General features: G+C 43.3%; 1 protein-coding gene across 3 annotated transcripts in view; it reads right to left on the reverse strand.

Annotated features, from left to right (window-relative positions):
- usp25 (ubiquitin specific peptidase 25) overlaps positions 1–21,855 on the reverse strand; it is a 209,958-nt gene that overhangs the window by 59,420 nt on the left and 128,683 nt on the right. The window contains exons 15-20 of one of the 3 annotated variants that reach the window (XM_043701413.1): positions 20,328–20,398; positions 19,653–19,881; positions 13,086–13,286; positions 11,672–11,805; positions 6,896–7,009; positions 1,907–2,002 (exon numbers count right to left, since the gene is read on the reverse strand). In XM_043701413.1, coding sequence (XP_043557348.1) covers positions 1,907–2,002; positions 6,896–7,009; positions 11,672–11,805; positions 13,086–13,286; positions 19,653–19,881; positions 20,328–20,398 — 845 coding nt within the window. The remainder of the gene's footprint in view (positions 1–1,906; positions 2,003–6,895; positions 7,010–11,671; positions 11,806–13,085; positions 13,287–19,652; positions 19,882–20,327; positions 20,399–21,855) is intronic. The other 2 variants (XM_043701414.1, XM_043701415.1) reach the window with 2 other exon arrangements.

Raw genomic sequence — 21,855 nt, forward strand, 5'->3', positions numbered from 1 at the left:
AAGTCTTGCTTCAATTGTATAGGAGCTGGCTTTGACCATACCTGGAGTGGTGTGTACAGTTCTAGTCTCCTTATCTCAGGAAAAATATTTTTGCTGTTGAGGGAATACAGACTTGCCCCAGGGATAACAGGACTGTGCAATGAACAGACACTAGGCAAACTGGACATGCATTCTCCACAGTTTTGAAGAATGAGAGGTGATCTCATTGAAACTTACAAAATACTTAAAGAGATAGACAGGGCCGATGCAGGTGAGATGCTTGCCCTAGTTAAAACCAGGAGCACAATATAAAAACAAGGGGGATTTCACTTTGGTCCATGATGAAGAGAAATTATTTTAGTTAGGTTGTGAACCTTTGGAATTCATGACCAAACAGGGCTGTGGATGTCCATTCTTTGAGCACGTCTAAAATTGAGATTGACAGATTTCTTGTTACCAGTGGTATACAGGGTTATGGGATTGAGGTGAGTAAAAGGCATTGAAGTGTTCAATCAGCCGTGACTGTACTGAATGGCAGGGCAGGCTCAATGGTCCGTTCAATGTTCCTAACATCACTACGATGTCTCTATGGGAGCTGGCTATGCATAAAACTGGCCACCAAGTTTCAACAACAGAGGGGATCACCTTCTAATTAATTGGCTGTAAAGAACTTTGAAACATCATGAACGGTGATTTAGAAATTCAAGTCTTCCTAGCTTGTTTCCTATTCAAGTTAGCTATCTTGGTAACCACAGCTTTGGCTTAGCCCTTCTATCATCACTCATCATTTCTATTTGCACCCTCATTTTTCTGTTTAGCGTTCAGGGAGCTGTGGTTGGAAAAATGTTTACTGAAATAGAGAAAACAAGAATATCTTCTATCAAAAATGGACTGTTTCAATTTATTGGGATGAACTTCCAACTTGTGTGTAGACTTTGTGCTCATCATGTCTTTCATCAGTAACGAGATGCAAGCTCAAACGAAAGCAGCAGCAGTAGAAAGAATTTGAATTAGAAAACACAAATTAGATTATGGGTAGGGTTAAGGCAAGAATCAGCTGAAAATAGCTACGAACACCCCACGACTATCCCCATCTTTCCAACACCTGTGTGCCAAAACAATAAAATCGCAGTTTTTGTTTTACACTCGGATCTTACAAAGTTTAAATCAGAGTTGCCCCAGTTAGGAGCTTCACAAACTGCGACAGAAAGATGAACTTCAAAATGATATTAAAAACCCCATAAAGGTGTAGTAATTGACATACTGCATAACACATACCCGTAATCTAACAGCGATAATGAACTCAAAAATCGTGCATTCCCTGTCACTTCAAACCACCTTGAATGTCCACAAATACCAACTGGGAAATGCTCACAGTCAGTGCTGGAAGAATGGGCAGTAGAACTTGTTTTTAAAGCATTGTCCTGAACACTCAGCCTTTTCCAGTAACTTGCACACAAGGTGATTGAGTAGAGTACAGCTCGACCTGTATTGCATTCTAGATGAGCACTTATTATATTAAATGTTTGGTGGATATGCCACTGGGCTGGAGGCACTCCTCAGAGGGAAGGGCGGGGGGACAGGAAAGGGAAGCAGGCGAGGTAAAGAACAGGGTGGAAAAGGATTTTGTTTTTTAAAAAATGGCAAAACAGTGGAAACAAAAGTAGATGAGAAAAGAAGTGCGAGACAGAGGAATAAAACAAAAGATAGATAGGGGTGCAGAGAACCAAGGAGGGAGAAAGAGGGAGGGCTGGTTAAACAAATGAAGGGGAGAAGGGAGCTAGTGAACAGTGATCTCTGAGTATCTGATCAGAATAGAGTATTACACGGCCTAGTGACAAAACGCACGATGCTGGGTTCAATATTGCTTTAATATGCACAGCAGACAGCATTCAATCACACTGAATAAAATAAAGGGAGTTTGTACCTTGAAGAAACCCGCCTCAGGACCATGTCTGTCATACACATTCCTGGCTTTACCTATAGCCATGATAATACCTTGCATGGTTGGGGTCAGCATGACCTGCCAACAAGGGGTCGTAGGTAAAAAGTCAGATAATGGATAACGCTATTCAAAACATATGAATCGGCAACATTTTCTTTTAAATTGTTTTTTAAATAAACAAGTTCACATAGAGAAAGTGTGAAACATTAAAAGGTTTGCAAATTATCTTAAATTAATGCTATGTAATGAAGTAAGCAGTAAATTAGCAATAGCTTTAAATGTTTCATATTTAAAAAATAAAAAAAGGCTACTGGCAGGCAACATGCAAGAAAATCTGAAAATGAGATTTGATTTGCCCTGCAAGTGGTGAAAGCTTGGCAGTTGCTGTGGAATACAGATGTTCATTAGCGTATGCTGCTTATGGAGCAGTCCACAAATGCTCAGCTGTACACTGAATGCAATCCTCTCTCTCTCTCTCTCTCTCTCACATGCTTTAAGCTACCAACACGTCGCGATCAGGTCACTTCCCCAGCACAGAGATGGCCATTTGACCCATCACAGCGATGCTGGAGTTTTGATGGAACTTTCAATTTAGCTGCAGTTCCTGCTCCTGACAGTCGTGCAAATATTTCCATTCAAGCATTCAGACAATCCCTTTCAGAAAGTTGCCACTGAAGCTGCCTTTCAGATAGCATGGATACACCGAGAATTTACACCAGTGAAACAAAACATTTTGTCCAGCCAATCTTTGTCAATTTGCATAAAGAAATGCACAAACCAGGGCAAATCTAACAATCTGTAAACGTACATCTCTAAAACTTTCACCCTATTCTACTGCAACTTTTGAATTCCCATCAACTAGAAAGGGAAAACATCTTTCACAATAGTGAATTGCAGACAAGTAGGATGTGTAAAAAGAAAGGAAAGGAAACTCAGTTAAAAAATTGCTGTTCTTTTGAAATATTCCATCTTACTCCTATGAAGGCACTGACTCTTTCTGGGATAATGTTCCACAGTGGCAGCATCACCTTCTTAGAGTTGATTCAAATGGGATATTCTCATTGGGTAACCATAACAGCCCTGTGCATCACTCCTGCATGAGGAGGGTGGTGGAGCCTGGCACTTTCTAACAGGGACTGGCAGACATCAATCAAGAGTAGATATTCTTCAATAGAAAAAGTAAGGGCATCAAAGTCAACTGGGACATTCCTGTCACTGACCCCAACTGAGTTAACCAAAACTATAAACTGGACATGGCTGCACTTGGACAAACGCTTTACAGAGGCAGCTTAAACTCTGGTGCCTCCTGCTGGCGTGGTCATAAATTAGAACACCCAATGGATTTGGCAGAAGGTCATCTGTTCGGCTAATGTGGAAGGGAATAGCCTGTGCCTTCACAATTGTGGGGAAAGAAGCAGACAGCGACAGAAATCAGGATACCAAAGAAAAATATGTGAAGGGGACAGAGTAAGCGCCCTTGAGAATATCTACTGAAATTCAGACACTCACCTCCCTCCAAATTTATCCACATAGCTCTACAGCTAAAACAGCCAGGTCAACTTATGTAAGAGTTAGATATTCATCAAGGCTTTCACTAGAACACAACGTAAATATCAAGATCCATTTTGTACAGTCAGTACAACACGATTCATCTAAACCACATGTGATCAATACAAACCTGGAAACACTCAATTCTTGGCTGTTAAATATTAAGTGCATTCAATGTGATTGAGTAAACAATATGCACACTTTCTTATCCTGCATTGCACAGTGCACCCCCTCCCACATCTTGCATAATGCAAAACTCGTATCATACACCTTACAATACATAGTAGATCCTCTCTCCTCTATCGAACGGCATACATTCACACTCTCCCCAACATTCTATTTATATGCACTCTCCCCTACCCTGCATTGCACAATGCATCATCTTTCCTACACTGTGTGGTACAATGAATCCTCTCCCTTACCCTGCATCACATAATGCATCCTCTCCCCAACCCTGCATCTCACAATACATCATCTCCCCTACCCTGTATGGTACAATGCATGTTCTTCCCTACCCTGCAAAGCATAATGCATTCTCTTCCCTACCCTGCATTGCACAATGCATCATCTCCCCTACCCTGTATAGTACAATGCGTGTTCTCCCCTACCCTGCAATGCACAATGCATCATCTCCCCTACCCTGTATAGTACAATGCATGTTCTCCCCTACCCTGCAACGCACAATGCATCCTCTCCCCTACACTGCATTGCCCAATGCATTATTGTCCTAACACTGTATCGCACAACACATCATCTGCCCCACTCTGCATCGGCCAATCCATCATCTGTCCTATTCTGCATCGCCCAATGCATCATCTCCCCTACCCTGCATCGCCCAATACACTGTCTCCTCTATCCTGTATGGTACAATGCATCCTCTTCCATACCCTGTCTGGTACAACGCGTCCTCTACTCTGCATCACATAATGCATCCTCTCCCCTACAATGCATTAGCGTCCCAACCCTGCATCGCACAACATACCTTCTCCCCTACCCTGTATGGTACAATGCATCCTCTCCCCTATCCTGCAATGGACAATGCATCTTCTCCCCTATCCTGCATTGCACAATGCATCTTCTCCCCTACCCTGTATGGTACAATGCATCCTCTACCCTACCCTGCAATGCCCAATGCATCCTCTACCCTACACTGCATCGCCCAAAGCACTATTGTCCCAACCCTGTATCGCACAACACATCATGTGCCCTATTCTGCATCGCCCAATGCATCATCTGCCCTACCCAGCATCGCACAACGCATCATCTCCCCTACCCTGCATTGCATAATGCATGGTCTCCTCTATCCTATATGGTACAATGCATGGTCTCCTCTACCCTATATGGTACAATGCATTCTCTCCCCTGCCCTGCATTTCTCCTTCGAATCCACCCACTTCCTCCAGACCCAAGGGGTAGCCATGGGCACCTGTATGGGCCCCATCTATGCCTGCCTCTTTGTCGGCTACGTAGAGCAGTCCATCTTCCGTGGTTACACCGGCACCACTCTCCACGTCTTCCTCCACTACCTCGTGCTCCCGCGAGGTTGAGCAGTTCATCAACTTCATCAACACATTCCATCCCAACCTTAAACTCACCTGGACCATCTCTGACACCTCCCTCCCCTTCATGGACGTCTCCGTCTCCATCAATGACTACCGAATTGACACTGACATTTTTCACAAACCCACCGACTCTCACAGCTACCTGGATTACATCTCTTCCCAACCTACCTCCTGCAAAAATGCAATCCCGTATTCCCAATTCCTCCACCTCCATCATATCTGCTCCCAGGAGGACCAGTTCCACCACAGAACACACCAGATGGCCTCCTTCTTGAGAGACTGCAATTTCCCTTCCCATGTGGTTGAAGATGCTCTCCAACGCAATTCAACCACTTCCCACACCTCCACCCTCAAACCCCACCCCTCCAACCGTAACAAGGACAGAACCCCCCTGGTCCTCACCTTCCACCCTACCAACCTTTGAACTATATCATCCACCGATATTTACGCCACCCCCAAATGGACCCCACCATCAGGGATATATTTCCCTCCCCACCCCTTTCTGCAAAGACCGTTCCCTCCATGACTGCCTGGTCAGGTCCACGCCCCCCTACAACCCACCCTCCCCTCCTGGCCCCTTCCCCTGTCACCACAGGAATTGCAAAACCTGCGCCCACACCTCCTCCCTCACCACCATCCAAAGCCCCAAAGGAGCCTTCCACATCCATCAAAGTTTCATCTGCACATCCATAAATGTCATTTATTGTATCCATTGCTCCCGATGCGGTCTCCTCTACATTGGTGAGACTGGACACCTACTCACAGAGCGCTTTAGGGAACATCTCAGTGACACCCGCACCAATCAACTCCACAGCCCCGTGGCCTAACATTTCAACTCCCCCTCCCACTCTACCGAGGATATGGAGGTCCTGGGCCTCCTCCACTGCTGCTCCCTTACCACCCGACGCCTGGAGAAAGAACGCCTCATTTTCCGCCTCGAAGCACTTCAACCCCAGGGCATCAATGTGGACTTCACTAGTTTCCTCATTTCCCCTCAGCCTCCACCTTACCCTAGTTCCAACCTTCCAGCTCAGCCCTGCCCCCATGACCTGTCCTACCTGCCAATCTTCCTTCCCACCTATCTGCTCCACCCTCCTCTCTGACCTATCACCTTCATCCCCACCTCCATCCACCTATTGTACTCTTTGCTACCTTCTCCTCAGCCCCACTCCCCTCCCATTTATCTCTCACCCCGGAGGCTCCCTGCCTTCATTCCTGACGAAGGGCTTTTGCCCGAAACGTCGACTCTCCTGTTCCTCGGATGCTGCCTGACCTGCTGTGTTTTTCCAGCACCACTCTAATCTAGACTCTGATTTCCAGCATCTGCAGTGCTCACTTTTGTCCTGCATTGTACAATGCATGGTGTCTTCTACCGTGTATGGTACAATGCATCCTGTTCTATACCATATATGGCACAATGCATCCTCTCCCCAACCCAGCATCATAGAATGCGCCATCTCCCTTGCCCTGCATCGAACAATGTACCGTCTCCATTACCCTGCAACATATAGTGTACTCTCTACCCTACTTTCCATTGCATCCTGTCCCCTGCTCGGTAATTTGGTGCCTAGTCTATGTTAAGTTTGGAATTATGCACTTTCCCTGACCTGGCACTGTAGAACCTTCCTTTACCCCTGTGCTCCCTGGCTAGCTGTGCCTTCTATTCTGCATTTTATTATGTGCACTCATCTACCCTGCATTAACTTGTTCTATGTTGTGTCCTTTAAGAAATTGTTTAAACTGTAACACTAGTACTCTGATGCACAGCAGTGCACAGAGTCATGCCCATTCGGGAGTGCCATGCAACAAATGCCCACATGCTGTCCAGTCATTTACACACAGTCGGGCACTGCGTAGATACCTCATCATCATAACCGCCTTCCTCTGACTCTATGACCAACCTTCCTACTGGGGAAATCTCCACGTCAACCACACGCTGGCTGAGACCAGGCTCGGGGGAAGCTGGAGCAGAGGCCTACAGGAAAAGGGTAAGGTCAGGAAGTGAAGGACGGTATCAGGAAAGAAAAAGATGAAGGGTCACAAAGCGCGGTGTCAATTCTACAAAGGGCTCACTCCTTTCCAGGGGAACTTGCAGTTGGTGCTATTCCCTTGTACCCACCGACCTCATCATTCTTGGTGGGTGGAGGTTGTGGGTTTGGAAGGTGATTTTGCTACTATGGTACACAGAATGTAAAAGTTACCAAAAAAGACATCTGGGATGCCTCAGCAGTGTCCACAGCCACACTTGCCAATTGGGTGTTTGGGGCAAATCATTGCTTGAACCTATGTGCAACCACATTTTGGCATAAAGGAGAATTTACAATTTAATGTGTGGCCACAGAGCACCATCCAGTGGCAAACACTGATCATTACAGTAATGCTCTGAAACCAAAGGTGGCAGTGTCAGTGACTGAGACACAATTTGCAGGGAACCCCCCAGAATCAGATAATATTTGAAGGGACCATCCTGTAAACGACAAAACATAAACACTACTCCTGTGCTTTACCAGATTGAAACATGGATAATTACTGGTCTGTCACTAGTTGTGATAGCAAGTGAGGAACTTCAGTTAATGAATTGAGTGCAGATTTACGTGGGACTTTTTCTGACAATTTGTTCTGTAGCCAAACTTTAGACAAGTCTGATACCAAAAACAAAGAAAAGTAAAATAAAAATACAGAATACAATCAATTCAACTTTGCACAATCAGGAACCACATTTACTGATTCCACAGGAGAGAACATTCCCTTCCCCAATACAGTCCTTCAATGAGGATGAGAGAACATACAGAATCTACATTTAGTGTGCAACTTAATGGAGGAGCAGGCAAGAGGGGTAGGAGGGACAAGAGGAATGGAAGCTGCAAGTGCAATCCCCAAGTGATGATGTTGGCAACTGCAGGGAAGAGTGCAATTCACAGGCAGCACAAGTGTTCACATTTGGACAGCCTGGGATTGAGAACAGGGAAAATGTTTTGACAAATTTGAGTTTTGTCCACTGGCACTCGTTAAAAAAACCTGTGCAATTTTAGACAGTGCACAGCACTTCACTTCTTCACATGTATTCAGAAAATATGTTGGCCGATCTCAACCACCGTATCTAAAATGATGCAACCTAGCTGACAATACCAAGCACAGTTTCCCAGAATAACATGCAGCCACTGGAGTCTCACTCAAGTGCACAGCTGAACACCTGGAGCTTCTGGCCATACACACTAACTGGAACATCGCCATTAATATATTGCAAAATAATTTGAATTAGGGACACTGAACACAGAGAGTTGGAGTATGTGGTTATTATTCAGAGGGAGGTGTTACTTTAAGGAAGGAAAGGCATTGGGACATCCTTGAGAGATTTAGCAGTATCCATGGAGATGGGGCTACTATTAGATCAGATGATCCAAGAATGCGTGACACCTGTTAAGACAGCTAACTTAATCAATGTACTTCAGTTAGCTTTGCCTGTTTCCATTTTGGCATCCTATACTGTGAAACTGGTAAGCATCCTTTGCTTGGCTTTTGTAACTGCATAAAATTTGAGGTTAACTGGGAGAAGGCATTTTCAGCTAACTACCAGTAGACTGAAGTAAAGTCATCTGAGCGAGGAATTAAAAGTTAGGTGAAGACTAAAACTTGCCTGTGCTAGAAATTAGAAGTAGCTAAGGTGAAGACTGTCCTACCCTAGCCCTGCCTGTCTACAGTAATGACCCTAAAGACAACATTGCTTTTTTAAATGAAAAGCTTATTAAGGGTTAAATGGAAGTAAAGAGTACACCAATGTCCCACTAAGAAAGGAAACCTAATGTCCTTACCCTGCCTGACCTTCTCCGTCTTAACTTCCTTTTAAAGAAACCGAATGAGTTAACCAGTTGTGTAAAATTATTACCAGCATTTTAAGAAGGTGGCCCACCACATGCATCTTGGCGCATTTAGGAACTGAATGTCAGACTCAACAACAATGTCCATGTCCAAAGAACAAAGAAACAAAACTTGTAACTTGACTTGAGAATATTATCGAGAGCAAGCATCTGAGCTGAGGTCTGCATGTTACTCAAAATCATACTCTTGGTCTCTTAACTTCCATTCTTGGTGGCTTTTAAATGCACCAAGTGTTGTCATTGGCAATTCTTACGTACCTTTGTGAACAAAACTAAGTGGCAACCAAAGCTATTTAGGAGGGCAGATAAAAGCCAACTGCATTGTTCTGGATCTGGAGTCACATAGAGGACACAGTGGGTAAGGACAACATATTTCTTTCCCTGAAGGATCCAAATGAACCAACTAGACTGAGATAATCTGATCGCTTCATGGTCAATGTCACTATTAGTACTTTTGTTGTACATCAAAATAATTTATCAAACTTAACTCCCAAGGCACTGTGTCAGGATCAACTTATAGTGCCGGATTACAAAACAAATTATAAAGTGTTCTGCTACTGCACCCTGATTTACTTCCCTGAGATCTTTGCTGATCTCAATGACAGGACTCACAAGCATCTGGGTTCAATCTCTGATCACTGAACCAGCTGAGGAACTGTGGGCCCTATGTCATTTGGACATCAGTACAAATAAGCTACTAAACTCAGTATTACCTGTTATGACTGAAATCTGTTCAAAGACAGTTGCAACCTTGCAGGGTCGCCAACACTGGTTGGAATGGAAGCTTCGTCACATAACATACTGTCACTTTTAGTCACCTTACAGTCTGTAATAATGGCGACTGATGTACCCACAATCCTTTGCTTTGCAGAATGCATCCTATCTATTATATGGTTGCACTGTATCCTGGATGTCCTGCTGATTCACCAATGTGTGCTGGATTGCTGTCAAGAAGGTGTGCAGCATTAAACCTTCCTAAACAGGTTTAAGAAAAAGCATCCTATCTGCTCCTCAAACCCCTCCCCTCCTAACTGCTTTTAGATTAGATTAGATTAGCTTCCCTAGAGTGTGGAAACAGGCCATTTGGCCCAACAAGTGCACACCGATCCTCTGAGGAGTAACCCACCAGACCCATTTCTGTCTAACTAATGCACCTAACACTATGGGCAATTTAGCTTGGTCAATCCACCTAACCTGCACATCTTTTGGACTGTGGGAGGAAACCACACAAACACTGGGAGAATGTGCAAACTCCACACTGATAGTCACCCAAGGCTGGAATCGAACCAGAGTCCCTGGTGCTGTGAGGCTGCAGTGCTAACCACTGAGCCACCGTGCCACTCTGCTGGGACAGATTTAAACCACACTGTTCCACAGTTGGTGTCAAAGTTATAACCTCTGTCCATGAAAATATCTCCTTTGCAGATATATACAAACACACATGTTAAGGAGCAAAAGAAGCACAACAGCTTAAATAACTGGCAGAATATTGAAAACATAGAGGGGATTTAATAAACCATAAAGGTCTTCACAGCCAAGGTCAATTTCAGGAATACAAGATTTGTGTGCTGACTCTACTAATCTCTGTCCTGTGCCACACAATCTTTGGTCAGAGTTCCTGACAATCACTGCCAGGAAGTAAGGCACAAAGCAGAGGTTGACAGCATGTTTGCAAACTCGACTTCTGCCTCTCCCTCCCCCAAATAAAACACAGAAAAATACTGTAATGGGAGGAATGTTAGAATCTGTTTATTGGAAGAATATAGGTCGGCTTCTTTAACTCTTGTACATCTGCGTTTTGATTTGAAGTAATACAAGACAACTGTGGGACAATGAAGTTTGAACGGGCGAGGCTAGACCTGGTGGTCCAAAAATGAAATGTGGCACAATGAACAAATAAAGATTAGCAAACAAATTGTTATAAAGCATGTTACTTACAGGAGTGCTGTATCTCTGGAAAGTGCAAAGCTGCCACTTCACAGTTTAATTTAAACACTTAGACCCTTCGATGTCCCAGCAAGTTAATTGAGTAGGTGAACTGTACATAACAATCGGACTGGATTGTTGTTCGTCTCACCTGGTTCACGTCAGGTTTGGAATGGTAAGTGCAGCTCCCCCTACAGCAGTAAACTGAAGGGCAGTTTACATGAATTGTCCAGCAGCTCCAATTAGGTGGGCGTACAGGCAATAAGGAATTGACTTGGCTATGACACTGACAGCTCGTCAAACAGATGCAAACATGCTTTTCTTCCTCATGGAAGCCAACAGTGCCAACTTGGCTGAGGTATCTGGAGGGAGACTGAAGGCTACTGACACCGAAAGAAATACTACCGAGTGGAGTTCACTTCTTTGGGAAGGAATTAAACAGAGAGGAATGGAGGGGTTTTGGCTGGGGTTGGGATGGGGAGGGGAAGCTGTAACTTCAATTTATACAGGGCTTTATTATTAGCTCAGAAAATCCAGAAAATTTTCACAAGCAATAAGTTACATCTTCATGGTGTACCCACCACTACGTCACAGGGGAGTGCTTTGAGGATAATGGTGGTGGAGGGAAAAGAAAAATCCACTCTCTCACTGGGGTACAATACTCCTGTACGTAACACAAACAAATCATGGCCTTTAATGGGGTGCGTAAAGAAGATGGATTGGAGTGGTGTTTCTTAGCGAGCAAGAACTGGCCTGACATTCACTATTCAGCACTTCTTTATTTGATATTGTAAGTAAATAGTAAAGAAAAGTTGGCTTGTTGCAAGTCATACCGCTTGCAGCGCAGCCTCTGGGCCCCGGTCGTCATACTCTGTGGCAGCTTTGGTGACCATCCTTGCAGTGTCTCCTTCACAAACTTTAGAGAGATCTTTTGCCGAAGGTTGCTCTAGGTATTCCAATTCTTTTCCTTGCACAATAAAAAACAAGAGAATTTTAAGCAAAGTATGTTACCAGGATTCTCCCCTGAAGATGTTTTTACCCTGTGGGAGAATACAGGTGATAACCACCCTCTGGAGCCTACTTCAGCTCTCTACGTGAGCTAACACTATACCAAATGTTTTCAACGGTCTAACATTAATTATGAAACAAACCAACAAAATGTCAAATGATAAGCTTCAAGTTTCCTTGTATGCTGTACTGTGAAACAGAGGGTGGGGGGGGGTCATTCAGAACAGAAGAGCTCAGGTTCCTAATCTACACTGTTAGCTGATCTCAGAATTGCGTGAAATTTTACAGCGCAGAAACATCCAGCTCACAGAGTCTCTGCCGGCATTTGTACTCCACACAAGCTTCTTTTCACCCGCATCTCACCTTGGTGAGACCACCCTTGAGATGCCATGTCATGAAAACGGGAAGGTGAACGTTCTTTCGGCTACCACTGGGTTATTCGATGAGAAGTTGGGAAATCTAGCACATGATCGCAGGGTCTCCGGAAAAGGAGTTCATGAATTAGGACTGCCAGAAGGAGAAATTTCTTCAATCAGTAGGTTCGAATCTATGGAATTGTCCACTCATCAGGGTTATGGATGCTCCATCAATGAGTAGAAATTGTAGGCTGGATTAGCGAATGTTTGATCCCTCAAGGAATCAAGGGATAACGGGAGCAGGCAATAAATCAGAGCCAAAACAGAAGATTAGTCATGGTTGTAATGAATGGTGGAACAGACTTGCGGGGCCATATGTTCACCTTACCGATACAACCTGTTAAGATCATGTTCCTACCCAACTACTCCTTCAGTGCATCTAGTTACATGAATTCCACACAGTGACAAACTCCATTTTCTAACAACTCTCTGGACAAACAGGTCTACAGACAGCTGAACGGCCAAAGTCAATCTGATTCTCACTACCGAGTGCACACAATGGAGTAGCCTGATATCCGTACACCGTGGCCAACCAGTTGAGAACAGGACTGGCAACACTGGTAGGGAATTTTCTCCCACAGCTGAAGGGTGCCAAAAACCTTACTGCAAGCGATTGCTAAGTCAGCTAACTTAAGACAGAACAGAAACTGTACCCAAGATATTTTGATCTGCATAGCTCCGTTTTTACAGAACAGTAAAAGGTGTATGGTTAGCACAATGCTTCAAGACACCTGCTAAACCACTGTTCAAAATACGTCAACACATGAAAAAAATTCCAATTCAGCAGACCAAACGAGGTCACAAATTATTTTTAACCATTCACCTGAGGTAGATGCTCCATGGGGTTCCCTCTGGGTAGTGTGTATCTCCATCTTTTCCTGTTGGGCTTTTTTCTCCTGCTGTGCGTCCCACTCTTGCAACTCCTTCTCAAACTTCCGGTTGTCATCCCTCACATATTCTTTCAAATCACGCGGCAAGGTGTTCACTCCAGTCAATACTTGACCAGTTTCCTTATCGAACTCCTCTACAAGAGCAATGGGGAAGAATTTTTAAATATATAAGCTGTAAACTAAATAGCAAAGAGCAGACTTGAGAAATTCATTTGCATATCACACATCCTTGCAATGTGTATTGCCTATATTATCCTGAGTTCACTGACATCCACTGCATTGGCAGCATTGACACAACAGTTTGAATTAGCAAGTGAAAACGGGAAATCAGTCGGAGTTCCTGCTTTTGTGCACTACTCAGGGGTCCTTAGTGGAATCTGAGCCTTTCGGAGTGAAGACAAAGTCAAGAGTTTTAGGTGTGAAGAGAGATTGGATAGACTGGAGTTTCCTTGGAGCAACCAACACCGAGGGAGTGACATTATTGGAACGCGTGACACAGATAGGAAGAAATTTGCCTCTTTGGTGGAGGAATCAATGATCGAGGGAACAGATTTAGAGGAGATCTGGGGAAACAAAACATAGAGGACGGTGGGAATCTGGAACTCTCAGTCTGTAGAGGTGGTAGAGGAACAATATCTACATTTTGGATGTATTTAGATGTGTACTTGTGACGCAAAGGCACACAAGGCCAAAGGCTAAATTCTGGAAAATGGGATTAGTGGTTGTTTTTGTCCGGTGCAGACTCAATGAACTGAACGAGCATTTTCTGTGATGTATACCTCTATGACTTTGATTCCAGTGTCTCTTTCAAAGTTGCTTTTTCAAAACAAAACTTTTATAAAAGTAATGCAAATTCACCCCCTTAAGAAGTACAAAAGAAAACCACCCAGGCAATTCAGTCGAAAATGGTTTTAAAAAAAGAAATATGGTTCTAAAACAGCTGCAGTGGTCACCTGACCACAGATTGCGACAAGCTTCCTGAGACATGTGGAATAAATAAAGCCATCTTCACCGAAATTATCTGAACGCATCAAAACCAGGCAACTGAGTCAGTGTCAAAAAATTTCTACTTTCTATCCGATTCAAATATGCATGATCATTTCACAAACTGGGAAACAGGTCTCACCATCCAACGTGCTAGCTTGGAAAGACAATAGAGCCAAACTCTACAATACATATTGATCTATATTTTAATAGCTGATTTTGAACAGGAGGCCCTGCAAGTCTTGCTCTCTCAGGCTGTATACTGGACACAGAACTTGCTTGGCAAATTTTAACATGATTACAATCATATATACTGTCCCAATATGTTAGTCTTTAATGTTCCATGCAAGCTGAGTTCCTTGGCTGGTAATGAATCCAAACTGAAATTAGTGGAAATACTAATTCCTAACTACAAGATGACCAGGGCTTCACTCACGTATCACTTGTGCAGTAAGCTGGAGAGATTTCCATACTCTGATCTGAATAGTGTCACATGAACTTTAAAGTCCGCCAAGGGTGTAGGAAAACAGCACCTGGTGTAACACCTACTTTGAAACAACCATTCACAGAGAACCAGAGTTAGATACAAATTTTGCTACTGCTGCAGGTATGAGTCCAAAATTAACTCACAGCTGTGTCCTGTTTAAAGTAAATCCATTTAATGTCTCATGAGTCACGTGACATTGTTTTGTGCTTCCCCCATATTGAGGTCAAACATCAAAACAGTGTCAATTACATGACATTCACCAAACAAAGACAGAAGTAGCAACATCTGGATTCCCAATTAACCAAAAGGGGCTGGTAAAATATGCTGAACAAATAGTACTGAATGGCTCCCAGAACCTTGGCCATCCAGCTGCTGAGGAAATCCTGTACCAGCTCAAAACAACAAGCTGCAGAGTGAGTTTTTCAATCCAAGGGCTGCTCTGTCTCATTTCAATTCCATTTCAAAAGAACTGCCTGTCTTGTTTGATATAGGCTCATGAAAGATCTATCACTGATGAATTTTGGTATTGGTGAGGGTAGCTCTGCCCACTGTATTGAAAATTGTAGATCATCTGCTGCACTTTGTCTCATCTCTCTCAAAATGGAATGAACATTTGATGGTTTTGAAGATAGACTGAGGAAATGGATCTGACTGAAGTGTGCTGACACAGACTGAATGGGCCAAACAAAAGGATAATGATTCTATAACTTCCTGGACATGGGTCCTTTTTGTATCCCTCCAACCTCTAGCTAGTAATGTTCTTGCAGCTTGACACACCTTGACCACATCAGCTGACTTTGTTTGGGTTATTTGCATTCCTGCATCTAAACACTCCCTCCACAGGACAACGCTAACTTGACAACATCAGCTCACATTTATGAAAACAGCATTGTTGGGTGTTGTAAGTGAGGCACATCGTGCCAAGTCTTTGATTGAAGTAGCACGCTGTTGAGTACATGAGTCAAATACAGATCTTTTGGGGACTCCAACATATCTGAAAGGGATCTCACTACTTAAAGGAGGATGAATAGGGACAATGCAGCATATTCACATTGAATATGTGTTTGGTGATTTAAAATTCATAGATTTCCACCTCTACGACAAAACTAACAGGATAGGTTCCAACATGGAGTTGAGAATAAAAATAGGGGATGATAATGTGTTCAAGGATCATGGGAAAGAATAGTGGAGTTGGAAGTGCAATGGAATTGTAAAGAGCATGGTACTTCTTTCAATACAACTACTTGCTGGAACTACAATAGCCCACAGGGAAATATATCAAAATTATTATTACGTGAGATGTGTAAATTCAAGAAAATCAACTGGCATACAGAAACAAAGGAACAGGAGCACTTTGATTTCTTTTGTGTCATTCTGTGGTCATACAGTCAATCTGGGATAGAAATACCAACATTTTCTCATATCCCTTGATTCCTCTGATCACAAAAATAATTTTAAAATGAAGGCTGATAAATGATTGATTGAGCATGAACTGTCAGTTTTTGGAAAGGTCAAAAATTCTGTCACTATTTCCTCATAGAAGAGATTCCCAACTCCACTCCCAAAGGTCTGGATCTAATTTCTGGACAGTGCATCTAGGATTTAACAAACACTGAAAGAGTTTCCTTATCTTCTCAATAATCTTCCCTTCTGTTTCACCTTATAATCTTCAATCAACTCATCCCTTCAACATCTAACTTTAGCTATGTGTAATCTCTCCTGACAATTTACCACTTGGGGCAGCATGATGGCTCAGTGGTTTGCACTGCTGCCTCACAGCGCCAGGATCGCAGGTTCGATTCCATCCTTGAGTAACTGTCTGTGTGAAGTTTGCACATTCTCCCCGTGTCTGCGAGGGTTTCCTCCAGGTGCTCCGGTTTCCTCCCACAGTCCAAAGATGTGCTGGTCAGGTGAATTGACCATTCTAAATTGCCTATAGTGTTAGGTGCATTAGTTAGAGGAAAATGGGTCTGGGTGGGTTACTCTTTGGAGGGTCGGTGTGGACTTGTTGGGCCACACTGTAGGGAATCTAATCTAATCTATTATTCTGCTAAGTCTACAATACACTCTCTTCCGTATGTAAGATAATATTGACTAATATTGGAGGCAATCCAGAGCAGGTTCATTAGATTTAATCCAGATATGCAGGGACTGTCTTATGAAGAGGGGTTGAATAAGTTGGGCCTGTACTCATTGAAGTGCAGACAAATGAGAGGTGACCTTAAAGTCATAGAGATGTACAGCATGGAAACAGATCCTTCGGTCCAATTCGTCCATGCTAACCAGACATCCCAATCCAATCTAGTCCCACCTGCGAGCACCCAGCCCATATCCGTCCAAACTCTTCCTATTCATATACCCATCCAGATGCCTTTTAAATGCTGTAATTGTACCAGCCTCCACCACTTCCACACATGTACCACCCTCTGCAGGAAAAGGTGCCCTTAGGTCTCTTTATATCTTTCCCCTCTCACCCTAAACCTATGCCCTCTAGTTCTGGACTCCTACACCCCAGGAAAGACTGTCTATTTGCCCTATCTATACCCCTCATGGTTTTATAAACCTCTGAAGCTCCGGGAAAACAGCCCTAGCCTGTTCAACATCTCCCTATAGCTCAAATCCTCCAACCCTCGCAACATTGTAAATCTTTTCTGAACCCTTTCAAGTTTCATAATGTCGCTCTGATAGGAAGGAGACTAAAATTGCACACAATATTCCAAAAGTGGCTAACCAATGTCCTGTACAGCCGCAACATTACCTCCCAACAACTTACTCAATACCCTGACCAATAAAGGAAAGCATACCAAACGCCTTCTTCACTATCCTATCTACCTGCGACTCCACTTTCAAGGAGCTATGAACCTGCACTCCAAGGTCTCTTTGTTCAGCAACACTCCCTGAGACCTTACCATTAAGTGTATAAGTCCTGCTAAGATTTGCTTTCCCAAAAGGCAGCACCTCGGCATTTATCTCAATTAAACTGCCATCTGCCATTCCTCAGCCCATTGGCCCATCTGGTCAAGATCCTGTTGTAATCTGAGGTAACCCTCTTCGCTGTCCACTACACCTCCAATTTTGGTGTCATCTGCAAACTTACTAACTATACCTCTTATGCTCACATCCAAATCATTTATATAAATGATGAAAAGTAGTAGACCCAGCCCCAATCCTTGTGGCACTCCACTGGTCACAGGCCTCTAGTCTGAAAAACAACCCTCCACCACCACCCTCTGTCTTCTACCTTTGAGCCTGTTCTGTATCCAAATGGATAATTCTCCCTGTATTCCACGCGATCTAACTTTGCTTACAGTCTCCCATGGGGAACCTTGTTGAACGTCTTACTGAAATCTAAATAGATCATGTCTACCACTCTGCCCTCATCAATCCTCTTTGTTACTTCTTCAAAAAACTCAGTCAAGTTATTGCTTATTGAAACATTCTTCGGGGATCTGACAGGGTTAATGTAGAAAGATTGTTAGCTTTGTAGGAAAATCTAGGACCAATAGGCATTATCTCAAGACTCATGTCATCAACGTCCAAAGGAGAGGCAATGGCCTAGCTTGACTATTAATCCAGAGACCAAGGAAATGACCTGGGGACATGGGTTCAAAATCCCCACGGCAAATGTGGAATTAAGAATCTAACGATGACCATGAATCCATTGTTGATTGTTGGAAAACCCCATCTGGTTCTCTAATGGCCTTTAGGGAAGGAAGGAAGACATCATCCTTACCTGGTCTGGCTTACATGTGACTCCAGACCCACAGCCCATGTGGCTGATTCAAACTGCCTGTTGGGGCAATTGGGGAATTGGGGTTGGACAATAAATGCTGGCCTGGCCAGTGGCATCCTCATCCTGTGAATGAATTTAAAAAAAGGAATATCTTCCCTCAGAGGGCATTTATGGAATTCTTTACTGCAGAGGGCTATTGAGGCTGGATCATTAAGGCTCAAATAGACTCATTTTTTTTTATCAGTAAGGGAATCAAAGGTTATGGGAAAAAAAACAAAGTGGAGTTGAGGATTATCAACTCAACCATTAGTTCAATGAATTGCAAAGCAAACTCAATGGGCTAAATGGCCTAGCTCTATTCCTGTCTTACGGAGTTATGACATTAGGCCAATATATCCTACCTCAGGTGTGGTGTACAGAACTGCTCATTGTATTCCTGGTGTGATCTAGCTAGGCCATTGTGTATTTGTTGCATGACTTCAACCCTTTTATTTTCTAATCTTTCCAGAAGAGCTGGTGGAAGAAATTAATATTAATAGCAATGTTGTTCTCGCGGGTAGTCAATTACCTTAAATTTATATTGTCTGGTGATCAGCAAAATGCCAGAGGTAACAGGAGGACAACCCTTTTTATGCAATGACTTATTTTGATCTCAAAGATTGATGGCGACAGTGAGTTTCAAAAGGGAACTGGATAAATGCTCAAGAAAGATACAGGTGTCAGGCTGTAGGAAAAGACCAGGGAAATTGGACTAATGGAGAGAGGAGCATGGACAGGATAAATAGGAAGAAAGGTTTCTTCTTGATGGTGGGATTAATGACCGGAAGGCATAGATTTAAGGTGAGGGCAGAAGGTTTAAGGAAGATGTGAGGGAAGACTCTTATCCAGAGCGTGACAGGAATCTGGAACTCACTGCCTATAAAGGTGTAGAGGCAGATACCCTTATAACATTTAAGTAGTATTTAAATGTATACTTGCTATGCTAAGGCATGTAAGGATATAGGTCAAGTCCTGGGAACTAGGATTAGAATAGTTAGGTGGTTGTTTTTGACTTGTACAGACATGATGGGCTGAAGGGCCCCTTTCTGTGCTGTAGACCACGAGCTAACTATGACTCTGGTTTGACTTGCCTTCTTCTGTTCTGTGTGATCCTCTGAGCAGAAATAGAGACATAACAGAAGCCAAGGATTCTCAAATCACGCCATCTCAAAATAAAAAGTAACAATCTACGTCAAACGATTTCCATGTGTTACACACAATACATGTAAAAGACGAGATCAGAGCTAGTGAAAGTACCTTCTATTAAGTATCGCTCCGTGTCGTTTATGTACATTAAACAATATGCACTAGCGTTTCTGTAACCTCCAAAGGAATCGCGTTCTAGCTCCTCCCAGGAGGATTTGGTAACAGCTATGTCGTTGTACTTCATCCACCTCTCTTGGTGGTGATCATGGACGTAGGCCCAGTAATGCCCAGCATTAGCCTGCCCTTCATGCACCAAGACTGCATGCAGTCGGTAAGGAACCTAGAGCACAAAGGCAAGATTGGGTCAATAAAGGCTCACTACAGTGAAGAACATAAATATACATAAATGCCATAAACTGTTGCTGAGGCTTCAAAAATATATTAAAATTTGTCAAATCTGCTCTCCATTGTAACAATCTATTTTAAATTGACACCTTAAAGTAAGACACACACAAATTTCAAAAACCATCACTGTTAAACTCAGTTCATATTTCATCAGATCAGTTTTAATGAATAGATGCAGCCAAAATCTTTTCCTTGACAGTTTGATAAGCCAGCCCAGTAGTTTTATTTCGGAGTTCCCACATTTGGCATTTCCCTGCTGGTTACAAAACCACCTGCAGAATAATGGAACTCAATCCAGTTGGCTCTGTCCTTCACAGCCCACTCCTTCAAGCAGCAGATGGCCTGAAGCTCAGTTAAAATCACACAGCTCTGAACATTTACCTGCATCATAGTCTTGTCAGTGTACATCAGATCAATTGTGCGGTGAAGCCTGGCGATGCTCTCTTGTAAATCTGAAAAAAAGGCCAGAAATTGAGACTGGCACCTTGAACGTGACACCCCAATAGGAACAAGGTGAGGGAAATGAAGGAACAGAAATAACTCCTGCGAAATATTTAAAGAAACAATAAGTTTGAAGGACTTGCTGAAAAATGAATCAGGGTATGACTACTGAGTTATAGCTAAGCAAAAATAAAATCAAAGAACAATACAGCACAGGAACAGGAGCTTCAGGCCAGCAAGCCAGTGCAAATTGCAAATCCTTATTTAGGTCCGTTACTTATTGCCCATACACTCTTAACATTCCTCTGTTTGCCTCCTGCTCATGTGTCTATCAAGATATGCCTTAAACGTTGTTAAAGTGCCTGTTTCCACCATCTCCCCTGGCAGTGCATTCCAGATACTCACAATCTGTGTGAAAAATTTTCCCCACACTTCTCCCCAAAACTTACCCCCTCTCTCACCTTGAACCTGTGCCCTCTTATAGTTGACCTTTCCACCGTGGAAAAACACAGCTGACTGTTCACCCTATCTGTGCCTCTCATAATTTTGTGGACCTCCATCAGGTTGGTCCCCAACCTCCATCTTTCCAGTGAAAACAATCCGGGATTATCCAACATCTCCACATACCTGAAACCTTCCACACCAGGCAAGCTCCTGGTAAACCTTCTCTGCACCCTCTTCAAAGCATCCACGTCCTTCTGGTAGCATGGCAACTAGAACTGCACGCAATATTCCAAATGCGTCAAACTAAAGCTTTATACAGCTGTAACATATCTTGCCAACTTTTATATTTAATGCCCAGGTCAATGTAAGCAAGCATACTGTATGCCTTCTTGACCACCTTATCCAACTGTGTTGCCATTTTCAGGGATCTGTGAACGTGTATGCCCAGATCCCTCTATATGCCGATGTTCCTAAGGATTCTGCCATTTATTGCATATTTTGCAACTGAATTTAATCTTCCAAAAATGTGGAGAAACAGATTGGGAAACAGATTTTGGAAAGGTGCAGAAGCCTCAGGGCGATTTCAACTTCCCAAATATTGATTGGAAGCTCTTTAGATTAAGTAGATTGGATGGGGCGGTGTTTGCGCAGTGTGTCCAGGAAGCTTTTCTAACTCAGTATGTAGATTGTCCGACCAGAGGGGAGGCCATTTTGGATTTGGTACTCGGTAATGAACCGGAACAAGTGATGGGCTTGTTCGTGGGTGAACGTTTTTGTGATGGTGACCACAATTCTGTGACTTTCACCTTGGTTATGGAGAGAGATAGGTGCGTGCAACAGGGTAGGTTTTACAATTGGGGGAAGGGTAATTACGATGCTGTAAGACAGGATCTGAGGAGCATAAGTTGGGAGCATAGGCTGTCAGGGAAGGATGTCGTGGAAATGTGGAGCCTTTTCAAGGAACAGATACGATGTGTCCTTGATATGTATGTACCTGTCAGGCAGGAAAGAAATGGTCGCGTGA

Source organism: Chiloscyllium plagiosum, chromosome 12 (assembly GCF_004010195.1).
Source record: "Chiloscyllium plagiosum isolate BGI_BamShark_2017 chromosome 12, ASM401019v2, whole genome shotgun sequence".
NCBI lineage: Eukaryota > Metazoa > Chordata > Chondrichthyes > Orectolobiformes > Hemiscylliidae > Chiloscyllium > Chiloscyllium plagiosum.